We start from the raw sequence: 21,415 nt of genomic DNA on the forward strand, positions 1-21,415 counted from the left end.
CTATCTCTCTCCCTCTCCCTCTCTCTCTCTAATGAACACTCTTTTTGCTCTTTTCCCAAATGGCATCAGACATGATTTGAGAGCTTTTCCGTAATGGAGGTACAGTATTACAGCAGGCCTGGTCTGTTCACAAAGAGGCAGTTTGCTCTTGTGAACGAAGACAAGAATCCTTGGAGCATTTCCTAAACAACAACCCAAACTCCCAGCCACCCCACTGCAGCCCGTTTAGGCTTGTTTACCTTCGTAATCGTACCAGACGACAGGCTTGTGAGGGAGGCGGGAAAGAGGAGTAAGGATAGATTCATCAGAGTCAATAATTACCCTAGCATAAGGCAAAAGCGATCACAGGACATCAGATATAAGTTTTTAGAGCTCCAAGTTGAGAGGATATCACAGAAGGGACAGAAGCATCCACTCCATTGCACCACTAAAATATAGATTGTACAGTATCACAATATTACACAGCCGACCCTGCAATTGATGCAATAAAGCAGCTGCATACGTCTTCACTTTGTGCGATCAATACAGTCTGGTCATGATCAGGAGCTAATGACCCTGATGTAATGTTAAAGAGCAACAGCTTGCTCAGGCAACACATCACAGGAAATGGTGTGCTAAGATTGAGGAGTGATGCAGTGACGACACAGCAGATAAAAATAGAACAAAACCAGACTTCATGTGTTGTCGATATCTGTTTGGGCAGTATTCCTGACTTCATATGACAGCTACACGAGTGAGCATAAAACACTGTACACCTAACGAAGGTATCTATATTGAAGTTTGGATTAAAAAAGAGAAACTAAAATATATTTTGCAAGCTTCATCTTCCTTCAGAGACAAAAAGAGACCTCTGTAAGGACATGAGAGAGCTGTAGCAGGCCAATCATTGGAAGAGAAATAATGATTTACGGACTGCATTTGTTTACAGTGAAATAAGTGAGCGGCCTAACAGCACACTGGTGACGACATAATTCCCCTCTAATGGACTGTAGGAGGTTAATGGCACTGAAACGCAATAGTTTCAATAAAAACCTCAACAGACAGAATCCATCGCCCGTAAAAGGTGTACGTTGCACTAATTCCAGCAGGATAACTTGCATCAAGTCAATAAATCTTCTCTGATTAAAAGGGGAGTTCTTCAGTTCATATTTTATGAGGATGTGTATCCAGACTGGAGCAGCGTACTCACCTTCTTTCTGGCTGGAGTTCTGGCTTAGTGCACCAGCCCAGGACCACCTTTGCTGGCGGATTTCTGCCCACGTTTTCTTGGTCGACCTGTGGATGGCTTTCTCATAGCGTTCCTGGAAAAGACACGGGCAGATGGCAGCTATTTGAATGTCTATTGCATCTAAAATTATAAACATAACTGGTAGCCAGTGCTGAAAAAGCCTGGATACAAGCACCAAGTCTGGGTTAGGTGTCAAGCAAAATCATAAACCTCCCCTCATCAGACTGTGACCCTGATCAGCTGTCAATTCAGATGGAAGGCGTAAACATTTCACTTCATCAGTGCAATATGAGAGAACAATAACTCTGTGTAACTTTCATCACCAGTATAACTCCAACGCATATTCAATTGATTACTTTTTAACATCAGTTTTTCTTGTCAAAACATACTTTATTCTTCTCCAGTTTCTGTTTCTGTCTCTCCTCCAGGATGGCCCGCCGTTTCTCCGCCTTGATCCGCTGTTCCTCGAGCTTCCTGCGGCGCTCCTCCAACTGCTGTTCCCTCAACTGCCGGGCCTTCTCCTCCTTCTCTAGCCACTGGGTCTTTTTAGCAGCTACAATGGGGCAAAAAAACATGGTCAAGGGAGTAAGACCAAAAGAGAGTGGTCAAATGAGTCCTTTCAAATGTCTGTCTCAGTCTGGACTTGAAAGCGAAGTGTGTTGAAAAGCATCTTTTGATCGGTTGGGTGTTTTTATGCTCTAATGTTTATTTCTCATCGATAGCTGTCTTTGGAACCAAAAAATGTCTCTTCATTCCCACTTTGTGTTTCGGAAAATAAACTAAATTACTGACTATTTCACAGAACACAGCATAACGTGCAGATACACGACTTCTGAAGTGTCTCTTTCATGCCACACTAATCGCATCAAAGCCCCCCACGTCAACTTTAAAAAAAAAATCACACTTTGATATGGAAATCGGCTTGTTGTCCCTGAGCCATTCAATGAGGGCATAAAGAAGCCTTCTGCAGCTGCATTGCTCTCTGTGTACACAACTCACCATATATCTTCAAACTACAAAGTAAAACCGCCATGAAGAATCAGCCTCTGCAAGGAGGCGAAGTGTAGTTCTCTTAAGCACTTGATGCAACAAAAGCAACTGGTTGTGGACTGAAGATTATGGTGATGAATCAATGCAGAGATGCTGGAGGCTAGAGGGGTCTAAATGCATTGTGTGGCACATCGTTCGGCTTTTGTACCGAGGCACCGCTTGCCAGCTCGTTGCAGCAGAGAAAATATTTGCTGCAGTGCGTATCTCAGCTCATCGCAGCACAAGATCAGCCACATCTTCACCTTCCAGTGCCACAAATCTGTGTGCATGGCACTGCAAGTACAGAGTAGTATGAACTGCTTCATAATTCACTCGTTGCGCTGTGAGGAGAGCAGAGGGAGGGGGAACCCGCTTCAATGTCGAAGGCAGGCTGAGAAAGACATTTTGAATGTCAAAATCAAGTCTGTGACAATGTGTGACACTCGCTGATTGAATATTATAATGTGTGTCACTCAACAGAAGGGTTTGGTAATGGTTTTCCAGACTATAGGTGCTGGTTACAAGAAATAGAATTAGCTGGAAATAAGAGTTAGCGTCAATGATTTCAGCTCACGATTTACACAACTTTCCATTGCTTCTCAGTTCCGTCCATCATCAGTCATTTATTCATCTTATAGCAATGTGTTAAGTGATTAACAGATGCCCAATTTTGAGATCTAAAACCGACATTGCTTTAAAATGCATTCCTCAACTCTCTCCCCTGTGATAAAGTGCTGACATGTAGAATCGGGAGCGACTATAGTAAGACCATAAAATAATCATAAGCAGAGTGCTGCACTAACCCTGGTACATAAAGTATTTATAATAATCCTCCAAAGGCAGACAAGGCAGGAGAGTCACTTCTGTGCAATCACAGCTAATTGCCTGATACAAGTCCTACAAAGCTTCACTGACACATCATAAGGAACCAATAAGATTTGAATTAAGATTTCCTAATTGTGGCCTATTAAATACTAACCTGATAATATTACTGGGGATGGTTGATGAGTCTTACTGGCCTGTATATGTGAACTGAGATTAAGCCCAATTGCTTTACAACTAATAATAACATTTGTTCATGGTTAATTGATCATTCTATGCCTACATGATTTTTGTAAAAGATGAAGTTCAGAGAGAGAAAAGGTTTCAATTAGTTGAAATTTCTATGAAACAATTATGATTTTAAAACAAGGAACACCATGACAGAGGATTTAATGGACAAAACCACTCTAGAGCTGGGCAATGTGACAACATTGTGACTCTTTGTATTCACAGTCTCGATAATGACAAAACTGACGATAAAGTTTGAAAAACGTTTTTTACCTTCCGTCTTGGCCCCTTCAATATGTGTTTTTAGGGATTAGTTCTTCAAAAGCTTCAATACCTAATGTCTGTATAATAGTACGTTTTCACTTTATTGCCCAGCTCCAGTTGAAACTACTAAACTTCATTACATTGAGACATCAAAATAGGACAATAATCAAAATGGGTCACCACCACCACCACATACACATAGGTGAGTGGCTTACCTTGAAACAAGCTGAGCTCTTCTGCAGGAGGGAAGGGAGTGAGAGAGAAGACAGAGGCAACTGTCAGTCATGCAAAGCAGTGCATAACCAGAGCGTGGCCAGGTGAAAAAGTGACAGCCGTGTGTTGAGTAGAAAATAAGGACTTTGGCAAAGAGATGCAATGTCAATTTAACACAAACATGTACAGCCATGTTTATGGTTTCCTTCATCAAGTAACAGGCCATGAGGAAATGTTGATCACATTGCATGAACTCAAGTTGGGGAAAAAGGTAGAAGGTTTATCTGCTTCAATGCGATTGCAAACAGATTTAAAACAACATTAAACATTATAAAAGATACTCATCACACTAAAAAGTTAATTGAATTTATGAACACTAACGGTTACTACCTTATCCATGTTTTGTTAATGTGAGGAATATCTCTATTCAATTCAAATTGCATTAACATACAACTTAGTGCAAAGTGAGCTTAAGTGCTAACATGTCAAACAAACATTCAAAAAGCATTTTGACACACAGCGTATTTCAGCATGCACGTGGAAAACAAAAGCTTGCTCATCTTTGGTAAAAAATGATGGTGGCTTGGCTTTTGCTGATTTCAGTCACTTTTCTTGTCAGATACCGGAAAGAACTGTAGGCGGGTTCAAAAGGTCCGGACTCACTTTTATACAGAAGCCCAGACTACCCTTTATCCTTTCTGTGCTGCATGTGCATGCCATGTGCAGCCTGGAGCCAAACGTAGCAGCAAAACACAGCTGCAAGTGTAAAACAACAACCTCTTCCACCCCAACACTAGGGGGAGCTCTCCTCCTATGTAACTAACTTGTCCTCCAGTCCCAACCCTTTTATTTTCAACTTACCAAGATATTTGGCCTTTTCCTCTCTCCGCTCCTTGGCAAGCTTCTGCCTCTCTTCTGCTTTTATGATGTCTGGGATGAGAATGGAGAAGAACAATTGAGAAAAATAGGGAGAGACTGTGAAAATAAGAGGCGTCATATTGTCATACAGGTCTAGTCCATTCAGCCCCATCCGATATCAACCACACAGCATTTATTTAATACACAAGTTAATTAATATTGACATTGTTTTACGTTTCCTTGCATGTAAAAACAAACAATATAATTCATTCTGAAACTTGAGAGAAATTAAATAATTAAGAATATTTGAGTCAGAGTCAAAACATATTCATACAGATTAAAAGGCTCTTAGCACTAAAAACTGGTTGGTCAAGCTCTAAGTGGTATCATTCCTTGAGGACAGATACTTTAATAATTATATTCAGTCTACGTTCTGTAAATGTGTTATTATCTGTAAGATATTGTGTTTTGTGCCATTGAACAGTTACCTTACCAACCTCCCTCAACCCAAAACTGACCTGAGGCAACACTAACGCACCTTCCCTTCAATAAACGTAAACATACGAGTACTTATTTTTGTCACTGGTGTAAAAAAATTGGCACGATGGGTGCTTTACTCTGAAAAGTAACAACTGGGAAACGTAAGCCACGAGACAATGACAGGAAACTGTCGATGTATACAAAGGGCTAAAGCGATCAAAACGAGGACAACAAACTCTTTATGGAAGCCTGAAGCAAGCGGCAGGCCCTCTAAATCTCCAATACCATGTGGATGTTTGACTATGATGTGTTCTGACACTTACATGCATCTCTTCTGTACATGACATCTCTCGTGTCCGTTCACACATAACATTCCTTCCAAATACCCCGGTGGAAGGACTCGGTGAAAAAAAGCCAACGGAAATAGCAAATGTGTCATTTCAACAATTCCAATTGCATCCTTTGATGAGAGCTGGTTCTACTTCCTTGGGGAAATAATGTCATCCTGACTTTCCAAATTCTATCTTAATACAAGTATTTTACTACCAGAGTTGAAACAATTATTTAATTAATCCATGAGTGGATGTGTAGAATATTTTGAGAATCAATTACTAACCATTGAAGTATCTTTTTCAAGAATTACGGGCACAAATTGACTGGTTACAGACTTGTGAATAATGGCTGTGACCAAAATGTATTTGGTAGGTTGACAAAAAACAAGACATGATGGGCAATTCTAAAAACTAATGAATCTACAAACTATTTATACATAAGATGATATAAATTGTGTTATAGCCCAGGCACTTAAACCCCTCAGGACAACTCAAATATGATTACCGCATTCCTGCAGCGTGTCAAGCACTGGCAGTCTTGATCTTTCATTTGTCTTCATGCAACATCATCCCCCTCAATCTTCACAAACCAGATGTTCATCATCCAACACGAAAGGAACTCGTCCTTCAGCGATGTCTAATAGGAGGAGGCGTGAATCACAAACATGAAAACAATCTGCCGTGCAGCCTCCCCAAAGCACAACCTCTGACCCACTTTGATATTTATAGGTCTATGGCCCATGTGCACGGTGCTGGTCGGTGTGATGTGCCCCCATTTCCAACTCACCACCACCGTGTTAATCATAACGTCATATGCACAAAGCTTTCCAGAAACAAACCATACTGGCCCAACAAACACTGCAAGGTGCGATGTTCACACACTCTGAATGTCTTCTCGGTGTTATTCTCTTCTCCTCTGAATTTTAGAATAATAAGAGCAGCGCAGGGGATAATGTATAGTGTGACGTGCAGGCCTCATAGTGCAAATTCAATAGACAGACATGACGAGCGACAAAGAACGCTTTTACTTGACACGACTTTCGTGAGGAGGTTCTCTTGGACTCACTGCTTTCACAGAAAAAAGGTTTGAGATGTGACAAAACACAACTGAGCAGACTATCACCAGAAGCAGCAGCAGCAGTTCCCAACTGAACTACTAGTCTCACCATTTCGTTTTACTAATTAAGTGGCTTCAGAGTGCTTTTCATCTTCATAATATCCCTCTGGGTCGAGCTAAACATCCCACAAGTAATGAGCTTTACAAAACTAGCGGAAAAGGAACTTGAAATGTCAAATGGCAAGCGCGTGTCATTTTGGAATCAGCGGACTTAACTGCGTGTTTCTCGAAAATAGACCAGGCTTTTGCAAATAAATATAGAATAGCATAAAGTCTTGATGTAACTGACATGGGCCAATGTCATAACAAGGCATCCAAACTGGAAGTATTGGAAGAAGTTTGGGGCTTTGGGGGGTTTATCCCCTTCACCTTACGCAAAGGGAACAACGACCATGACCACAGTGAAAGGATCAATGGATAAAGAATAATGGGGGGAGAGAAAAGAGGCTTACAGTCCAAAAACCCTCAAACATTTCGCTTAGAGTTTGCATGTGCCGTGAGCCAGTGGGTGCAAGGACTTCAAGTGGCATTGCGGAAGTTTGACTGCCGGGTCAAAATAAATACCGCCTTGGCATCGCTTACTAAAATAAGATTCCTATTCAGGTTGCCTGCTTTTCCTTAGAGAACAGTGCATTGTCAGTTTTCCATTTGCCTATATTTAACTAATTCTGCCTAAAATCTTTCGAGCCCAAAGCTGTGGCGTTCTCACAGAACCACTTCTGAAACCTTGCCTTGCCTCTGGAGAGCTGACCTAACTCCAGTAGATTGCAGCTGCAATTGACCACTAGAAGAGCACTGCTTCGTGTCTGGCCAAATTCAGCTTCAATCGTAAAGCAACAGGACTTTGTTGTTCAATAGAAGTCAAAATATCAGTTACAGGTGGAGTTTCTATTTACCTTTACCGCTTTTCAACCTGGGGACAGGTGATGCAGGTGATCCAGGTGATCGGGAAATGACGTCAGACTTTGTGGGGGTTGTCAACCTCCAGTCTGTATCTTTCCTCGCTGGAGACGCCATCCTCTCGGTGTTATCCGTCATCGGGGGGCTACTCTCCCCCTCTGGGTCGGGCCTTGTCGGGTTTGTGTTGAAAGCCGAGAGGGAAGCTGGTCGAAAAGAAAGACACAGAATAGAAACAAGTGAGTGAGGTAAAAGGTAAACAAGCACACAGATGGAACTCAACCAGTTGGTCTTCATTCCTTTCACTACCGGGCCTATGGAGTAGTTTAGTGTAGATGATGGATACTTCCTTTGCAGGCTACATGGGTGGGGAGGAGTCCATGGCTATGAAGAAAAGACTTCATTGAGAAATTGTTCAATTTCATAACTCAAACAACAGCATTGTCGCAAGATAATGAAACACCTTCAAAGAATCAACCTTCAAAGACGCTGATTCAGTTGTGGAGCAACATTATCTGCTGTAGATTACAGCATTTGCTCAGACGCAGAAGATAGCAGATCTCAAGTGTGCTGCTCAAACTACGCCTAATATTATTTTCTACTCTGAGCGTCTAATTTATCGACAGAACGGCCTGAGCACAACGTGCCCCGACTCCCTGGCAGACGAAAACACAGTAATTGCTTCTTGGCATCCTGACGATTCCATTGAGGTGAATTGAACTGTTTGGGAAAACTGAATCAGAGTGATCGTCTTCCCAGAAGTAGTCAAACTTCTTCTTGATGGCAACAATAAATAGAAGTCAGATCAAATGCATTAGTTGTCTGTACTTTTTGAGTTCATCAAAGTTCTGCGATAATAGAATAGCCGGGCCGGTTTGTTGGGATAGCGGCTTCACTTACAGCACCATGAGTCACATTTGGCACGCTGCTGAACTTGAATCTCCTACTCAAACATTAGTTTGCCCAGGCTTTGACAGCCAGACAAAGACCCTCATGGGAGGGACTCTTGGCTTTGTCCACTCAGCACTGTACCCCTTCGCTCCCTGTGGAATCGTGTTGGAGCACTGTTTCTTCTGCATAGTCTCTGAAGGTAAATGCTGGGGCAACGTGCTGTATGTTACTCAGACTTTGGCCCAAAACAACACAAAACCGTAGGGGGTGGTCACACTGAGACAGTAAATGCACTGAAGATTTACACTACAAATGCTGTGCTATTCAAGGATTTGGATTGAAGAGCGCCAAAGAGCGCCGAGACCATTGCTGTGAAACTTAAAAGATAATTGATTATGCCTTTCTATAGAGTATGCAACTGTACTGTGTGCCTCTTAAGCTATAAACTACTAATTTTACGACTACCTCCAGAATAAAACTCTAAATATGATTCAACCGAAGAGACACAAAGCTGGACAATGGTCTGCATGAATAGCTGTGGCCAGTGTCTCACTACTGCAACTACAACACTTAGTAGCATTCAGTGAGATATGTCTGAGTTCATCTCTGCACATGAAAAGTCTATGTCATCAGTCTGGCATATGGAGGCAGTTACGGATGACCCTGAGTTACACAGAGCCTGATGACCAGAGAGAACGGCAGTAAGAGTCTATGAAAGAGTTCAACTGGTAGACAAGACATCGCGTTTCCCCTGTCGAAGCATGCCACTATTAAACAAGCATTCCTCGGGCAGCAATGCGCTCAGACAGAGACGGGCCATTGTTGTGGTTGCTTCATGGCAACAGGACAGCGGCCAAAACATTGCAATGACAGTGACAAGGGAGAGGAAGGAGGGGGAATGGCAGCAAGATAGACTGAAAATACAAGAGGTGCAATTTTGTAACAAAAAGACTGAGAATGTTAACTGTTAACTACAGTTCATTGCCATATAAAAGCACAGCGCCCAGGCGCACGGCTTCCTACAATCTTCATTTCCAACTACATTTTCCTTTTTGTTATTATTCTATTGAGGGTAAATCCTAACAATTATGTGATTCAATTTTGTCAATCATCAGTGGATCCTTGCAGCATTTTTGCAAACAAACGATGCTAAACACAAACCTGGGAGTTCCATGCAGACTTTTAAGGACAACACCCTTGTCTCTGAATTAATCATCTTGCAGTACATCATTTCATTAACAATCCCTGGAGGGCGGACACGACAACTGGGCTACCAGAGTTGGAAAGTGCGGGTGCGGTTTTTCTGACGGCGGGTATCACATCTTGTGAAAGTCCCCTCACACACCTGAGAACTGGAGCCACGGTGAATGTGCTGGCTGACAACACTGTGGGCGACTGGTCCGACAATCACTGTAATCTATATGTCAATGATAAAGAGAACGAGAATGTAACAGACTCTGGTATGTTGGTGACACTGACAATGAATACCAATGAAACCTGAAGCTCTCTGGAGAGAAATGGGATGGGAGCTGAGGGAGAGGATTGCTGCTGCGTAGCAAGGGACTAAAACAAGGGCTGATTGATTCAGCACTGACTGAAAAGCCCAATGTCCATGACTGGTTTCCAGAGCCAAATGTGACTTTTTTAAATTGCTTTTTATCTTTATTTTAATTTACTATCGCATAATATAAAATAAAAGATGCTTGAACTCATATTGTTTGGTGTTTTTGCTTGATAAATGGCTGCAACTTTAAGTGTTTATCAAAAAGTTGGTGCTGTATTGTATTTGTTAAAATAATCAAATTGACTAATCGCTTCATAAGTTGTTACAACTGCTAAACATACTACCCAGGTACCTTGTGGAGTTTTTTTTCCATGGCAAAAGCAGTGAGGCAGAAGACCGCAAGCTTGCAGATGTGAGTATAACAAATTAAAAATGTACATTTAAGTAAACACCCTAAGAAAATGTGTTCTGGGAAATTAAATGCCTTGAACACATTTTTAAAGCCTCAACGATGCACAAGGTGCATTTTGGCTCGGAACACAGAATGTGAAAACATAAGTTTGTTTACAAGAAACCTCCACAGGCCACCTTTAACACAAAAATAATGAGGAAATCTGCCAAGTGTAATGCTCCAAATCAGGGACTACTGCTGTCCTGGGCTGACAACGGTCTACACGGTGACCCCTTACAGCAAACACGATTGGGACATACTCGTGCGAGGCTTTGAGGAGAAGCCTTGAATAATATTTGCACAGATGTACTGAATGCAATGACAAAATCTATTCAGCAAACCATGACCTCCGTGTTTTGGCTTTTGTCACAGACAAAACCACATGACTTGAGCCACGCTAATAAAGTTATCAAGAGTGTACTCATGTGGTTTTAAATCATAGCAGAAACAGTCATTTTATTACCATATTCAAACAACAATTACAACAGAGGGGGTCTGTAGATGGACCTCTCTTAGCATAGGAGTAAGTACCTCCTTTGCATATTTACACCCCAGCCTCCCACAGGCTCTGCACCCAGGGGACGACTACAGCCAAAAACCATTAGACTGCCTTCTTGTGACATCACTTACATTATTCATATTAATAAATCAATGCACACCATACAACTTCCTGAGAAGCACAAGTCTCCATCGAGGCTGAACATGGGAAAACACTTTGGCTGGGTTTATTGTTGGAAGGTACGAGAGAAGAATACACAGAATAAACATTTGGGCAAGGTTTCAAAAGCTTGAAATCATCCGTCCTCCTTCAGTGGTCCTTAATAACTCTTGCTTTTAATCAGCTTATACTCAAAAGCAACGGGGTTCAACATGTTTCTTTCACATTCAAGATTTAGGCATTTGCGTTTGTGCTTTTCACTAGTTATAACCTCACAAAAACTAATCTGATGATAGTTGTTGGGTTATTGTCAAATCAAACCATACCTATATATCCGTGATAAGAGAAATATATAGTGTTCAGTGTGTTCACCAAAACGTTTTGATTGTTGCTTTACAGCAACTTGAAAGACCATACTACTTGCATCTTTAGCATAATCTCTTAGTAATCTGGTGGTAGAAAGTGAATCACTCGTTGGAGCATTTAAAATCAGTGGTGTCAGTGCATGGTTGCTTTGTTCCATCCTCCTACTTATCACCAACCGAGTATTCGACAGCTGTGAGCCCCGACAAAGTGGGTCAGAGGAGGTTCAGGAATCTTAAGCATGCTGTGCGTGATCATTGATTGAACATCATACGGTCACCTTGCACCACAGCCCAGTTGGCCCCATAATGTCCCCCCATGGGGCCTCTAGAGCTGCAAGTGTCAAACAAAGACTAAGACTCTTAGTCAAGCCCATTTACATGCAAAAGTGAAATAATGTAATAAGATATATGGGAAATTCTGCAGAAATAGAGGAACCTCTTTCTGAAATGGGCGTATGCACACATGCACAGTGTGGGAGCAGAATGGCAGGTTGAGAATCAGCAGGTTATTAGCACAGGCCCAGTGCAATTCCCAACTTAGAAACATGTTCATTTTAAAATATAAATATATATGCATGTCAAAGGTTGCCTTGGAAAATCGTGCTTGATCTGACTCATCAGCTTAGTCATTGTTTATTCACTCCAAAAACTGCCACCACAAAGGGATTTAGTACTTTACAGTTTAGCTGATGACATTGTGAGTAAAGAGACACATTAAAACAGGGACTGATGACATTGTGAGTAAAGAGACACATTAAAACAGGGACAACTAGTAATACCGACACACAAAATGGGATTTAGCAGAAATCCCATTTCACAGCATATTTCTTTGTTAGAATAGGTTATAAATATCCACACTGCTGCCCCTGTGCTGCTGAAATAGACGTAGTCACCTCAACTGCAGGGCACGAGCAGAGACTTTCCACTTTAATTATCTTAATAAAAACAGATTATGAATATTTATATATTCATATATAGCAAATAAGAAAAAGTAGAGGCACTAACGCATAGGTTCTTGGAGAATCATGTGCCCACATTATAATGGAAGCACTTTTATCTCCACACAGCTGTACGGGCTCCGGGATCCGACAAGCAACTGTATAAAAGCACAGGGTGCAGACAATAAACCGCACTGCTATTTTTCTACCTGTCCATCAACATAAGAGAGTGCATGGGGGAAGAAAAAAAGTGTGCCTGGCACAAGACAGCAAAACACATGACTCACTGTATGACAGAATCAGCAAACTATGTCAGCACATTCTTATGACTGTGTTTGCTCATTAACAGCTTAGGGAGGATATTTTCGGTTGAGAGGAGCCGTAGAAAGAAACACCAATGTGAAACTGTTTGAAATAACAACAAGAAGAAGACATTCTTAGTGAAGTGAATACGAAGCTTTTAAAAAGGATTGCATGACAGTAACCGGTCATAATGAAAAACAACCAACAACTGCTGCTGCTCATTCCCAATGCAACCCTGAGCACTGCCAATGTCTCGCCAAGACTGTGCAGTGTAAAATATAGGGCAAGACATGGAATATTTATGAAGCTAAGAGCTTCACTCTTATGCACCATCATCTCCGTCTCCGGCCAAACAAAAAAAAAAGAGCCAAGGAGGGAAACACACTTCAAGACCACCAACAGGAATAACCGGTGGTTTGTAATACAAATACGAATAGTTGCAAAAACTCGATTAGCCTAATCTTACAAAGAAATACTTGGTAAACAGGGCGGAGATGTAGCACTGTCTCTTGAAAAAATGGAAATGAGGCAAACAAGAGGCGAGGAAACGATATTGAGACCCCGGAGTGTGAAACCAAAAGACTGGAAAGGGAAAAGGGCGGCAACCCCCCAGAAAAGCAAAGAGGAACTCAGGAAACACACAGAGAATGGATCTGCATCTCATTTGGGATGGGCCATAGGGACTAATGAACTACCTCATCGCTTACCCCCCTAACCCGCTGCCCCTTCCCCCCGGTTGTGTCCCTCCTGCACCGAATAGGGTGATGTAAGAGAGCAAGGGGGGCCAGACACACAGGAAGCACAGTGTAAACAACAAGCACCGACTCCATGCCAAACCAGGCCTTGCGTGTGTGTGTTTAGAGACCAAAGTTTTCATTAGATGTGCTTACAACAGAGGACTACAATTTTAAAAGGGAACTAAACACATCGTTATATTCTGAACAAAAAATGTGCTTAATGCAATTAATGATTATTTTGATTAACGATTTATCTGATGATCAGTCGAAAACCAAAAGATATTTAATGAACAACGATATAAAAAAGATGGAAAGTGGAAAAATCTGGAAGCAAAGAATGTTTAGTGTTTGGTAACACTAAACTATTATAAATGTTCCTATGTTGATTGTGATCACGATACAACTGAAAAAGCATGCACTGCAACTAATAACCTTTTCCATTATTGATCATCTGTCTACTTATTTAGTTGATAACCAATAATCCCTTGGACTATAAAATGCAAGAAATATTAAAGAATGTCCATCATAATTTGCTAGAGCTTAAGTAGACATATTCAAAGGTCTTGTTTCATTCTACCAACAGTCAAAACACTACTATTTTTTTATTTACTTATCACATAAACACCAAAACCTAACAATTAAGAAGCTGTAGCCACACAGATGAGAAGTATCAGTATCTATCTATCTATCTATCTATCTATCTATCTATCTATCTATCTATCTATCTATCTATCTATCTATCTATCTATCTATGAGCCCACTCATCAGGCTACAGCTAATGTCTGCCTTATAAAGTCAGAAGTGGTTGAAGTTGAAGACTCTTAAAACGCATGCCGATCGTGCAATGAATACTGACGTGTCCGTCAGTGACTACAACAGCTTTCGTCCCATCACCTGGCCCAGGCTGAGAACAATGCCTGGCATTTAGCGGCTGCTGCATCAACGTATGCGCCAAAACCACCGCGCTGATGAAAGGCTCTGCTGATCTGACCTAGCGGCAGCTCCCCGGGGACCCTGCATCTGCTGCTGCCAGAGTCGTGCTCCAACATAAAGGGGAAAGTAACTTAGAGAGTCTAACCAGTGGTGGGGGAAGAGTGTCAAGAACCGCCAAATTCAAGCTTTTTTCAATGAAATCAGAGGAGGAGGGGTATCTGGGCCGCACAAGCCGCCATTCATAACTGGAAGTAGTATATCAGCATACCAGACAGTCACTCCTAACAACCTTCTGCACATCCCTTTTGGGGGTTGGGAAGTGACAGCATGGATTAATTCCCACTGATCTCAATAGCGGGGTCTTCTGGTTCCCCGTCACTGTTAAGGACCAATTTTAGTCCGAACAGGATGTAAACCAAAATATGCCTAATTGCGACTGATTAGAAGAACAATGCTTCATAGAGTAACATGATCATGAAATGTAACTAACAACCAATGGGAAGATTACACCAAAATGTCCATATTGGGTAAATAATACATGTACAATGGTCTGAATAAGTCAGGAAAAGCACTCGCAAAGCTTTGTCCGACTGGACATCAATGCCATTGCAAAGATCTCAGGTATCTGTAATCCCCTCTATTAATTTTCAAACTGTGTGGCAGGCTAAGTTCCCTTTTTGTGGAGCGATCCCTCTCTGCATCACTGGGATGAATCAGTGTATAACATGCATCTATCTGGTGACATTTTTAAAAAAAGTTCTGACTGTGCGTGTGTTCTTGTCTGCAGTAGCTCACTAAGCAGTTGTTTATCGTTTTGTTATTTTCAAAAAACATTAATTAAAGTCAAAATCTGGCCGGGGCAGTAATCTTGTGCCTGTTCAACATACAATTACACCCAACAGTAGTCATTAACTGGATTGTTGTCTCCCCCCACACACGAAAAACCCAAAACCTTTCTGCTGGCAACCGGCTCCAATCATGGGTTTCATAATCAGAGGTAACTATGACTATGCCAAACGTTCACTCCCACTCCCTTAGCGACGCGGTCCAAATCCATCACCGAAAGCATGAAAACTGCAGTAATTTGAACATTTCCTAGAGAACAGGCAAAATAATGACAACAATTGTGAAAATGGATCAAACAATAAATCTGAAATAAAAATAGTGCACTGCCAAGGAATGTGAAGGGCGATCAAGATGTGTTCACAGTGTAAGATGCCCTTTGGGGACCGGTCTAATATTAGCGGATAGGTCTGGTGACTGGAACCTTTAGACAGCCAGAGAGCACACAGCAGCCCGTCTGAGATATTTTCAGACTTGGTGGAGGTGGAAGGAACAAGCGACGCAGTCCAAATCAAGACTTCCCTTCCCATGTCCTTCCTCTCGTGTCCCAAGGAGAAAGGCAGCACAGCTGATCGACAACGAATTTAGTCCACACTGCATCATCTGCCTTCTTTCGGTGTGTCACAGTCAAAACTAAAAAAGACATTAGGAGGGTTGGGAAGAGCAGATGCCTTCCAAATAGCATGTGTATATTTCATGGGCTTCTCATGCTTTTAGTGCGGAGAGGTTAGAGTCAAGAACTGCATGTTACTTTGGCACTTTCTTCCTACCAAGCTGCTGCAGCTGTGCAGCATCTTGAACCAAACGCCTATATTCTAGCCTGTTAATCTCTGCCTCGTTGTCTTCAACTGTATTTTTTTTATATTTCATGGTTTTAATGCATATAGACACGTGGATAGCACTTTCAAGTGCCTTTGTGCAAAATAAGCTGGCCTTGCCTCTCTATGGTCCTATAACATGAACAACATCTGCATCCTCAGCCTAGTGGTTCATTATGCTTTGGTGCATTAATGCATTGCTCTGTGCCTTTAAAGCAATCTGCTTATTTTAATTACAAAAGGAATAGTTAGTCATTTGGGAAATGGTGTTATACGCCGGCTTGCTGATAGTTATGCAAGAAGCCAGTTAGCTTAGCGTGGCATACATGCTGGAAACTAAAAGGTAACCAAGTCCACAAAATAGCACCTTTAAAGCTAACTAAGAGCTTAAATTAGCATCAAATATATAGCCCGTTATTCTTTCAAACTCTCTTCAAGTAGTTTTACCTAACTTGGGAGTTCAAACATTTTGCACAGAACAATTATCCTGTATACTCTAAACACATTTATTAACACAACTACTAATTACCAAATGACTCTGCTCTGCTACCAGCTTTAAGTCTTTGAGCTCAAAGTCATCACAGGGGTCCTTGACAAGTCATAGCTCTCTGAATGATCAACTGTATTATATATCAAAAGGTATTGTTATGGAGAAAAGACCAAAGGAGTTGAAGTGGTGAAGATATCATGAAGTCATTCTTCAAACGCATTCACTCGAAGCCTGACAAATGTTTGGGGCAAAATGTGAAGTTAATAACACACGTAATGAGGATAAAGTGAGTGAATAACTACAGACGTTATCACCAGGCATAATGTACCAGATATAGACAACATGAGCAAGCAGCAAATCATTGTTATTTATAAGCATTTGAGTCACAATAATAAGTATTTACAAGGCGAGAGCTCACAAACATCCTTTGCCGTGTTTAAACTACATTGTGGTTTTATTTAACAAGAGGGGATTTGATGTCAAATTCAGCTCTAATCTTACCGTAATCCATGTTTTCAGGGTAAACACTATTTTTTTCCTAATACATATAAAAACAGGAGGTCCAGAATTAAAAGGCCCTCGTGTACATCAGGCCAGAAGGAACTGCATGCACAGATTGTCTGCTTCGAGTTGCCATTTCCGGATACAATACTGCAGAGGCTGAGTTTGCTCACTTTGAGTGCTGGTTAATGAGAAGGCTTTCTACATTGTTTGCTTTTCCAGAGTGATGGGTTAGGGATCTTCCTCTATTACCTCTTGAGAGGTCCATGTCCTGGTGGTGTGATTTACACCGTCTGAGCGCTACAGAGTGGAGCGGCACTGATGTAATGCCACCTTTATGTGGGGAGTTGAAGCAGTTCATTGAGTTTACAGTATTTCCCATTATAGCATGTTTGTCTCTTAAGTCTTCTCTTGTTTGGATTTTGTTTCTTTTTTTATGTGTCACGTCATGATTCTCGTACACAAACATGTAAAAGCTTGCAAATGTCTAGATAAGCCATTACCAGCTTGACACAGAGTTGATACAACTTTCTTTTCAAATATATTCAAGATATACATGTTTAATAGAATGATGCGCTGGAGAGTCTTATTTTAATTAAATCGTGAGATGCCAAAGGATATCAACCCAGTGACTCTGCAGTTTAAGTAACACCTTCAAATTTGTTTGAATCCATACTGGGTGACCACATTGCAGTCATAATACTGTCATGTTGAGCTGTTCAAATACAGGGTGTGTCTCAAAAAAGACAGTAAGGAAGAAAGAAAAGAATCTGATATAACACCAATATGATGTGAACCACCCCCAGTCTCCTACGACATCAACACGCTGCCTCAGGTAGCTTTAAAGGATTAATCAATAAATCTACACACCAAAAGTTAAGTTCTATCTTGTGAAGGAGTGTGGTAAAGTCCAATGATTCAGTTACTTTAATCCTATTAGCCATTCATGCCTGGAAAAAAAGCCATTTGATTGACAAAGTAATCTGTGATTGCAGCCGCATACACTGAATTAAATGGATTATACAGGATTGAGTCCACACATAGGATGGCCCGCTTTTGTGTGCACCTCCCATTAATTTGAAGGAGATTCTTTTTGTTTGTTTTACTCTATTTTCTTCCTCAGATACAGAAATAATGAATATTTAACTTCACTGCATAAATTACATAAGACTTCAAACAACTTGAACTGTACAGTACGTGTCATAACTACAGACACAGAGAACAGTATCTTGCAACACGATTGCACTTCTGAAAATACATGATTAGTAAATTACTCTGCTCATATTCACAAAAATGCTATCATACTTTAGATGATGCATTTCACACATGACTGCTTTCAAACGTTGTGAACCTGCCAGAGACTAATTTATCTCTTGCAGAACATGAAAAAATCTCATTAACACACATACACACACACACACACACACACACACACACACACACACAGAGTTGGTTCGGGCTGTTATCAGGCGCCATTATTAGACAATGAATCTAGGAGGGCCCTGGGATCTTGCCCACTGCTAATTACAAAGACACTAACGCTGCTCTCTCCAAAAATGGGACGGGGTTGCACGTCCCCATCCCTTCACACACACACACACACACACACACACACACACACACACACACACACACACACACAAATTACATAACAACTCCTGCGGCGGAAGATGTGTAGCTGACTGATCCTGTTCATTGCAGCCAAGGCTGGTGGAGGCTCTTTATCCTCAGTATCACTGTAGTGAAGCAGCTTGTCTTTTTTTTGTTGCTTAAAACAAAGTTTGCATAATGGCTCATTAACAATTTAAAGCACCTCCACAGTCTCTTCTGCACAATAGATCCCACTCCTAGAGTAAGTAGATCAGATAAAGGAACAATGAAAATTCCAGTAGGATGTGAACAGGCTAGAAAAAAGGCAAACCATAAGAAGGGGAAATACACGTTTCTATTCTTCTCTGCTGGTCACAGTAGCTGTTCAGGTACGGAAATTAGTGAGGACGACTAACCAGAGCAGACTGTCAAAGGAACAGAGAGCACAGAGAGAAGAAAGCCGACGTAAAGAAAAGAGGGATTAGAAGATATTCTCCATAAATCCAGACGGCAGATTTTCACAATGCCGGGCCAGGCATTAAGAGCCACAATCCAGGCGATTTTCAAGCAAGACAGATGAAGAATATTCTTCAGTGAATTTGTTTCAACAAAAGGAGAAGAACTTTTCTAGCTGCTTCCAGGTGAGGTGAACATATCACTGATGTCTTACATGGGAAACGTGCATTCTTGGGAGCCGATATGGGAAATAAACATGTCTTTTATCATACATTTTAAGTGACTGTGTACTCCCCTTCAAAAGAAAGCGTCATGTCTCTGTATCGTGAAAGTAAAAATCTTCCTCATGACCAACATGATGAGATAAAGTGATATTCAGAACTTCATGCGTATTGAAGGAAAAAAAACACATGATCACAGAGTAAAACCAACATGTCTTTTTGAGCTTTGAGTTCTGCACCAGGCGTGTTTGTGTTGGAGCTCTGATGACAATTTGACCACTTAAGACTTCATTGGGCAAAAAGAACAACCTTTGATCATTCTCAATAAGCAATCAAAGTCAGACAATCACATGAACCGACAAGCCCTGCTGTCAGTGCTCCTGCCATGAGTCACAGCATCTATGATGACAACCTTTCACTTCATGGTCACATGTGATGTTATTCAGAACAATAGCCGTTTAAAGACACTCCGGTAGAACGGTCAATATTCCCACGGATCGAGTGGAGTACGTCTCTCCTCCCGCCGCTTGATGCAGAGCCAAAACAAGCTGACCTCCCTCCAAACAGGCCCCTGTCAGCAGCAAGGGAGTTTTCTGTTGTCAGAAGGAGGAGGTGATATTGCGTGTCCCCTTCCATTTCCAGACGCGTCAACGCACAACACTTTGACATCGAGATTCAAACGTTGACCCAACGCTGGGTGTCTTGCAATAACCGCTTCACTCTGACAGGACCGTGGGTGACCGTGGGTTTCTCATCTCTAACTGAGACCTCTGTACCGACCTGCAGACATGACAATGGCCTTAATGCACAATCACATATTCCTAATCGCACATATAATGCAGTAACTAAGCCGGATCTGGCCCGGAGTGTGAGGAGGACTCTTCATCCTGCACTTTGGGCAGGGGGCTGAGCTTCTCATCGAGAACGTTCCTGGATTCAGGAGTTTGTTGATGCAACTCTGCACCAGCAAGAAAGACAATGCACCTGTACATGTTGGAGAACTGTTCACTGCATATGGAAGACATCCTTAGGAAGAAGCAAAGAGGAGATGGGAAGGGGTGCCATCCGCCTGTGACTGCATCATGTTGGCACTGAGATAAACACAACATACAGAGGGGGATGGGGTGCTACAAGTCAGATTACCTCATCGAGCAAAGTGTGTTGTTATAACTCTCTGAGCTCAGTGCGAAAAAAAATGGCAACACATATTTTAAGAGGCAGCCATAAACTGCCAGCTAATAATGATCATGCCAAAAAAAGGTCTGCAAACTAGTCATCATCATCATCATCATCATATTCATCATCTTTTATTGATTAGATGGAGATTTAAACCTGGTTTAAGGTTTAGGTGTTAACCTTGTGGACTACAACGTTTGCGTTATAGCTTCATGATTTGGGGACTGTGCGCACCCGCACCTCCTCATGGATTATTCATAATTCAGCACACAAATTAATTCCCGAGCCTCTAGGTTACCTCATCTGCAACAGTGTTTCTCAACCTCTAAATGAGCCGACAAAGTAGCACGAGCGAGACAACGTTTTAAATGATTTGGTTACAACGTGATAAGGACTTGAATGACAAAGCACTCTTCTTTTTTTTTTAACTACGACGGATTCCACTCTCAAGGTAGACTGCCCTGCAATGAATTAAGACTTACGTGTTGATCCTGGCAGAGTGTTTTCCTCCATTTCGGCGGCAATAGCCTCGCTTTCTGTTCTTTTGTTCATTCAAACAGGCGAGTTTCGGCTCTTCCTCTCCGGCAGTCCTCTCATTCCTTAGGCAGAGCGCGGTTGGGGGAAACTTGGTGGAGTCACTCCGGTTGCACCCGATGTCCTGGACGAGCCGGTGCAGCAAAGAGCACCCGGGTAGACCAGAGATAGGACACAATAACCCCCCCCAAAAGACAAACACAGCCAGTATCCGACGGGTACTCCTGAGAGAAGCTACAGAAAAAGGTTTTGGAAGGAATCCTGTTTAAAAAAAAAAAAAAAAGAAAGCAGGCGCGGAGGAGTGAGGGAAGTTTCTCACTTCTCCGACACAGCACAGCTGATGCTCTGCTCGTGCATACGGTCCCACGCCGGCCTTAACGGACCGTACCATTTACCAAGAGGGGTGTGTGGTTGCTACCTATGTCATTTATGATGATATACTAGCTAGATGTAACATTATGGGAGACATATACACCATCTGCAATATTATAATGCGGGTATTTTATCATCTTAATCAATCAGCTTCGATTATAAATGT

At 41.7% G+C, this 21,415-nt stretch overlaps 1 protein-coding gene across 4 annotated transcripts in view; it reads right to left on the reverse strand.

The window, feature by feature from the left end:
• map7d1a (MAP7 domain containing 1a) overlaps positions 1-21,201 on the reverse strand; it is a 35,380-nt gene extending 14,179 nt beyond the window's left edge. For 2 of the 4 annotated variants that reach the window (XM_068570232.1, XM_068570230.1), the window contains exons 1-6: positions 20,826-21,201; positions 7,468-7,674; positions 4,646-4,714; positions 3,787-3,807; positions 1,618-1,781; positions 1,190-1,301 (exon numbers count right to left, since the gene is read on the reverse strand). In XM_068570232.1, coding sequence (XP_068426333.1) covers positions 1,190-1,301; positions 1,618-1,781; positions 3,787-3,807; positions 4,646-4,714; positions 7,468-7,674; positions 20,826-20,895 — 643 coding nt within the window. In that variant the 5' untranslated portion in view covers positions 20,896-21,201. The remainder of the gene's footprint in view (positions 1-1,189; positions 1,302-1,617; positions 1,782-3,786; positions 3,808-4,645; positions 4,715-7,467; positions 7,675-20,825) is intronic. The other 2 variants (XM_068570229.1, XM_068570231.1) reach the window with 1 other exon arrangement.
• Positions 21,202-21,415: the final 214 nt, after the last annotated feature.

The sequence above is a fragment of the Clinocottus analis genome, unplaced genomic scaffold, assembly GCF_023055335.1.
Source record: "Clinocottus analis isolate CAN_PGR_092001 unplaced genomic scaffold, fCliAna1.0.p SCAF_9, whole genome shotgun sequence".
Classification (NCBI taxonomy): Eukaryota; Metazoa; Chordata; class Actinopteri; order Perciformes; family Cottidae; genus Clinocottus; species Clinocottus analis.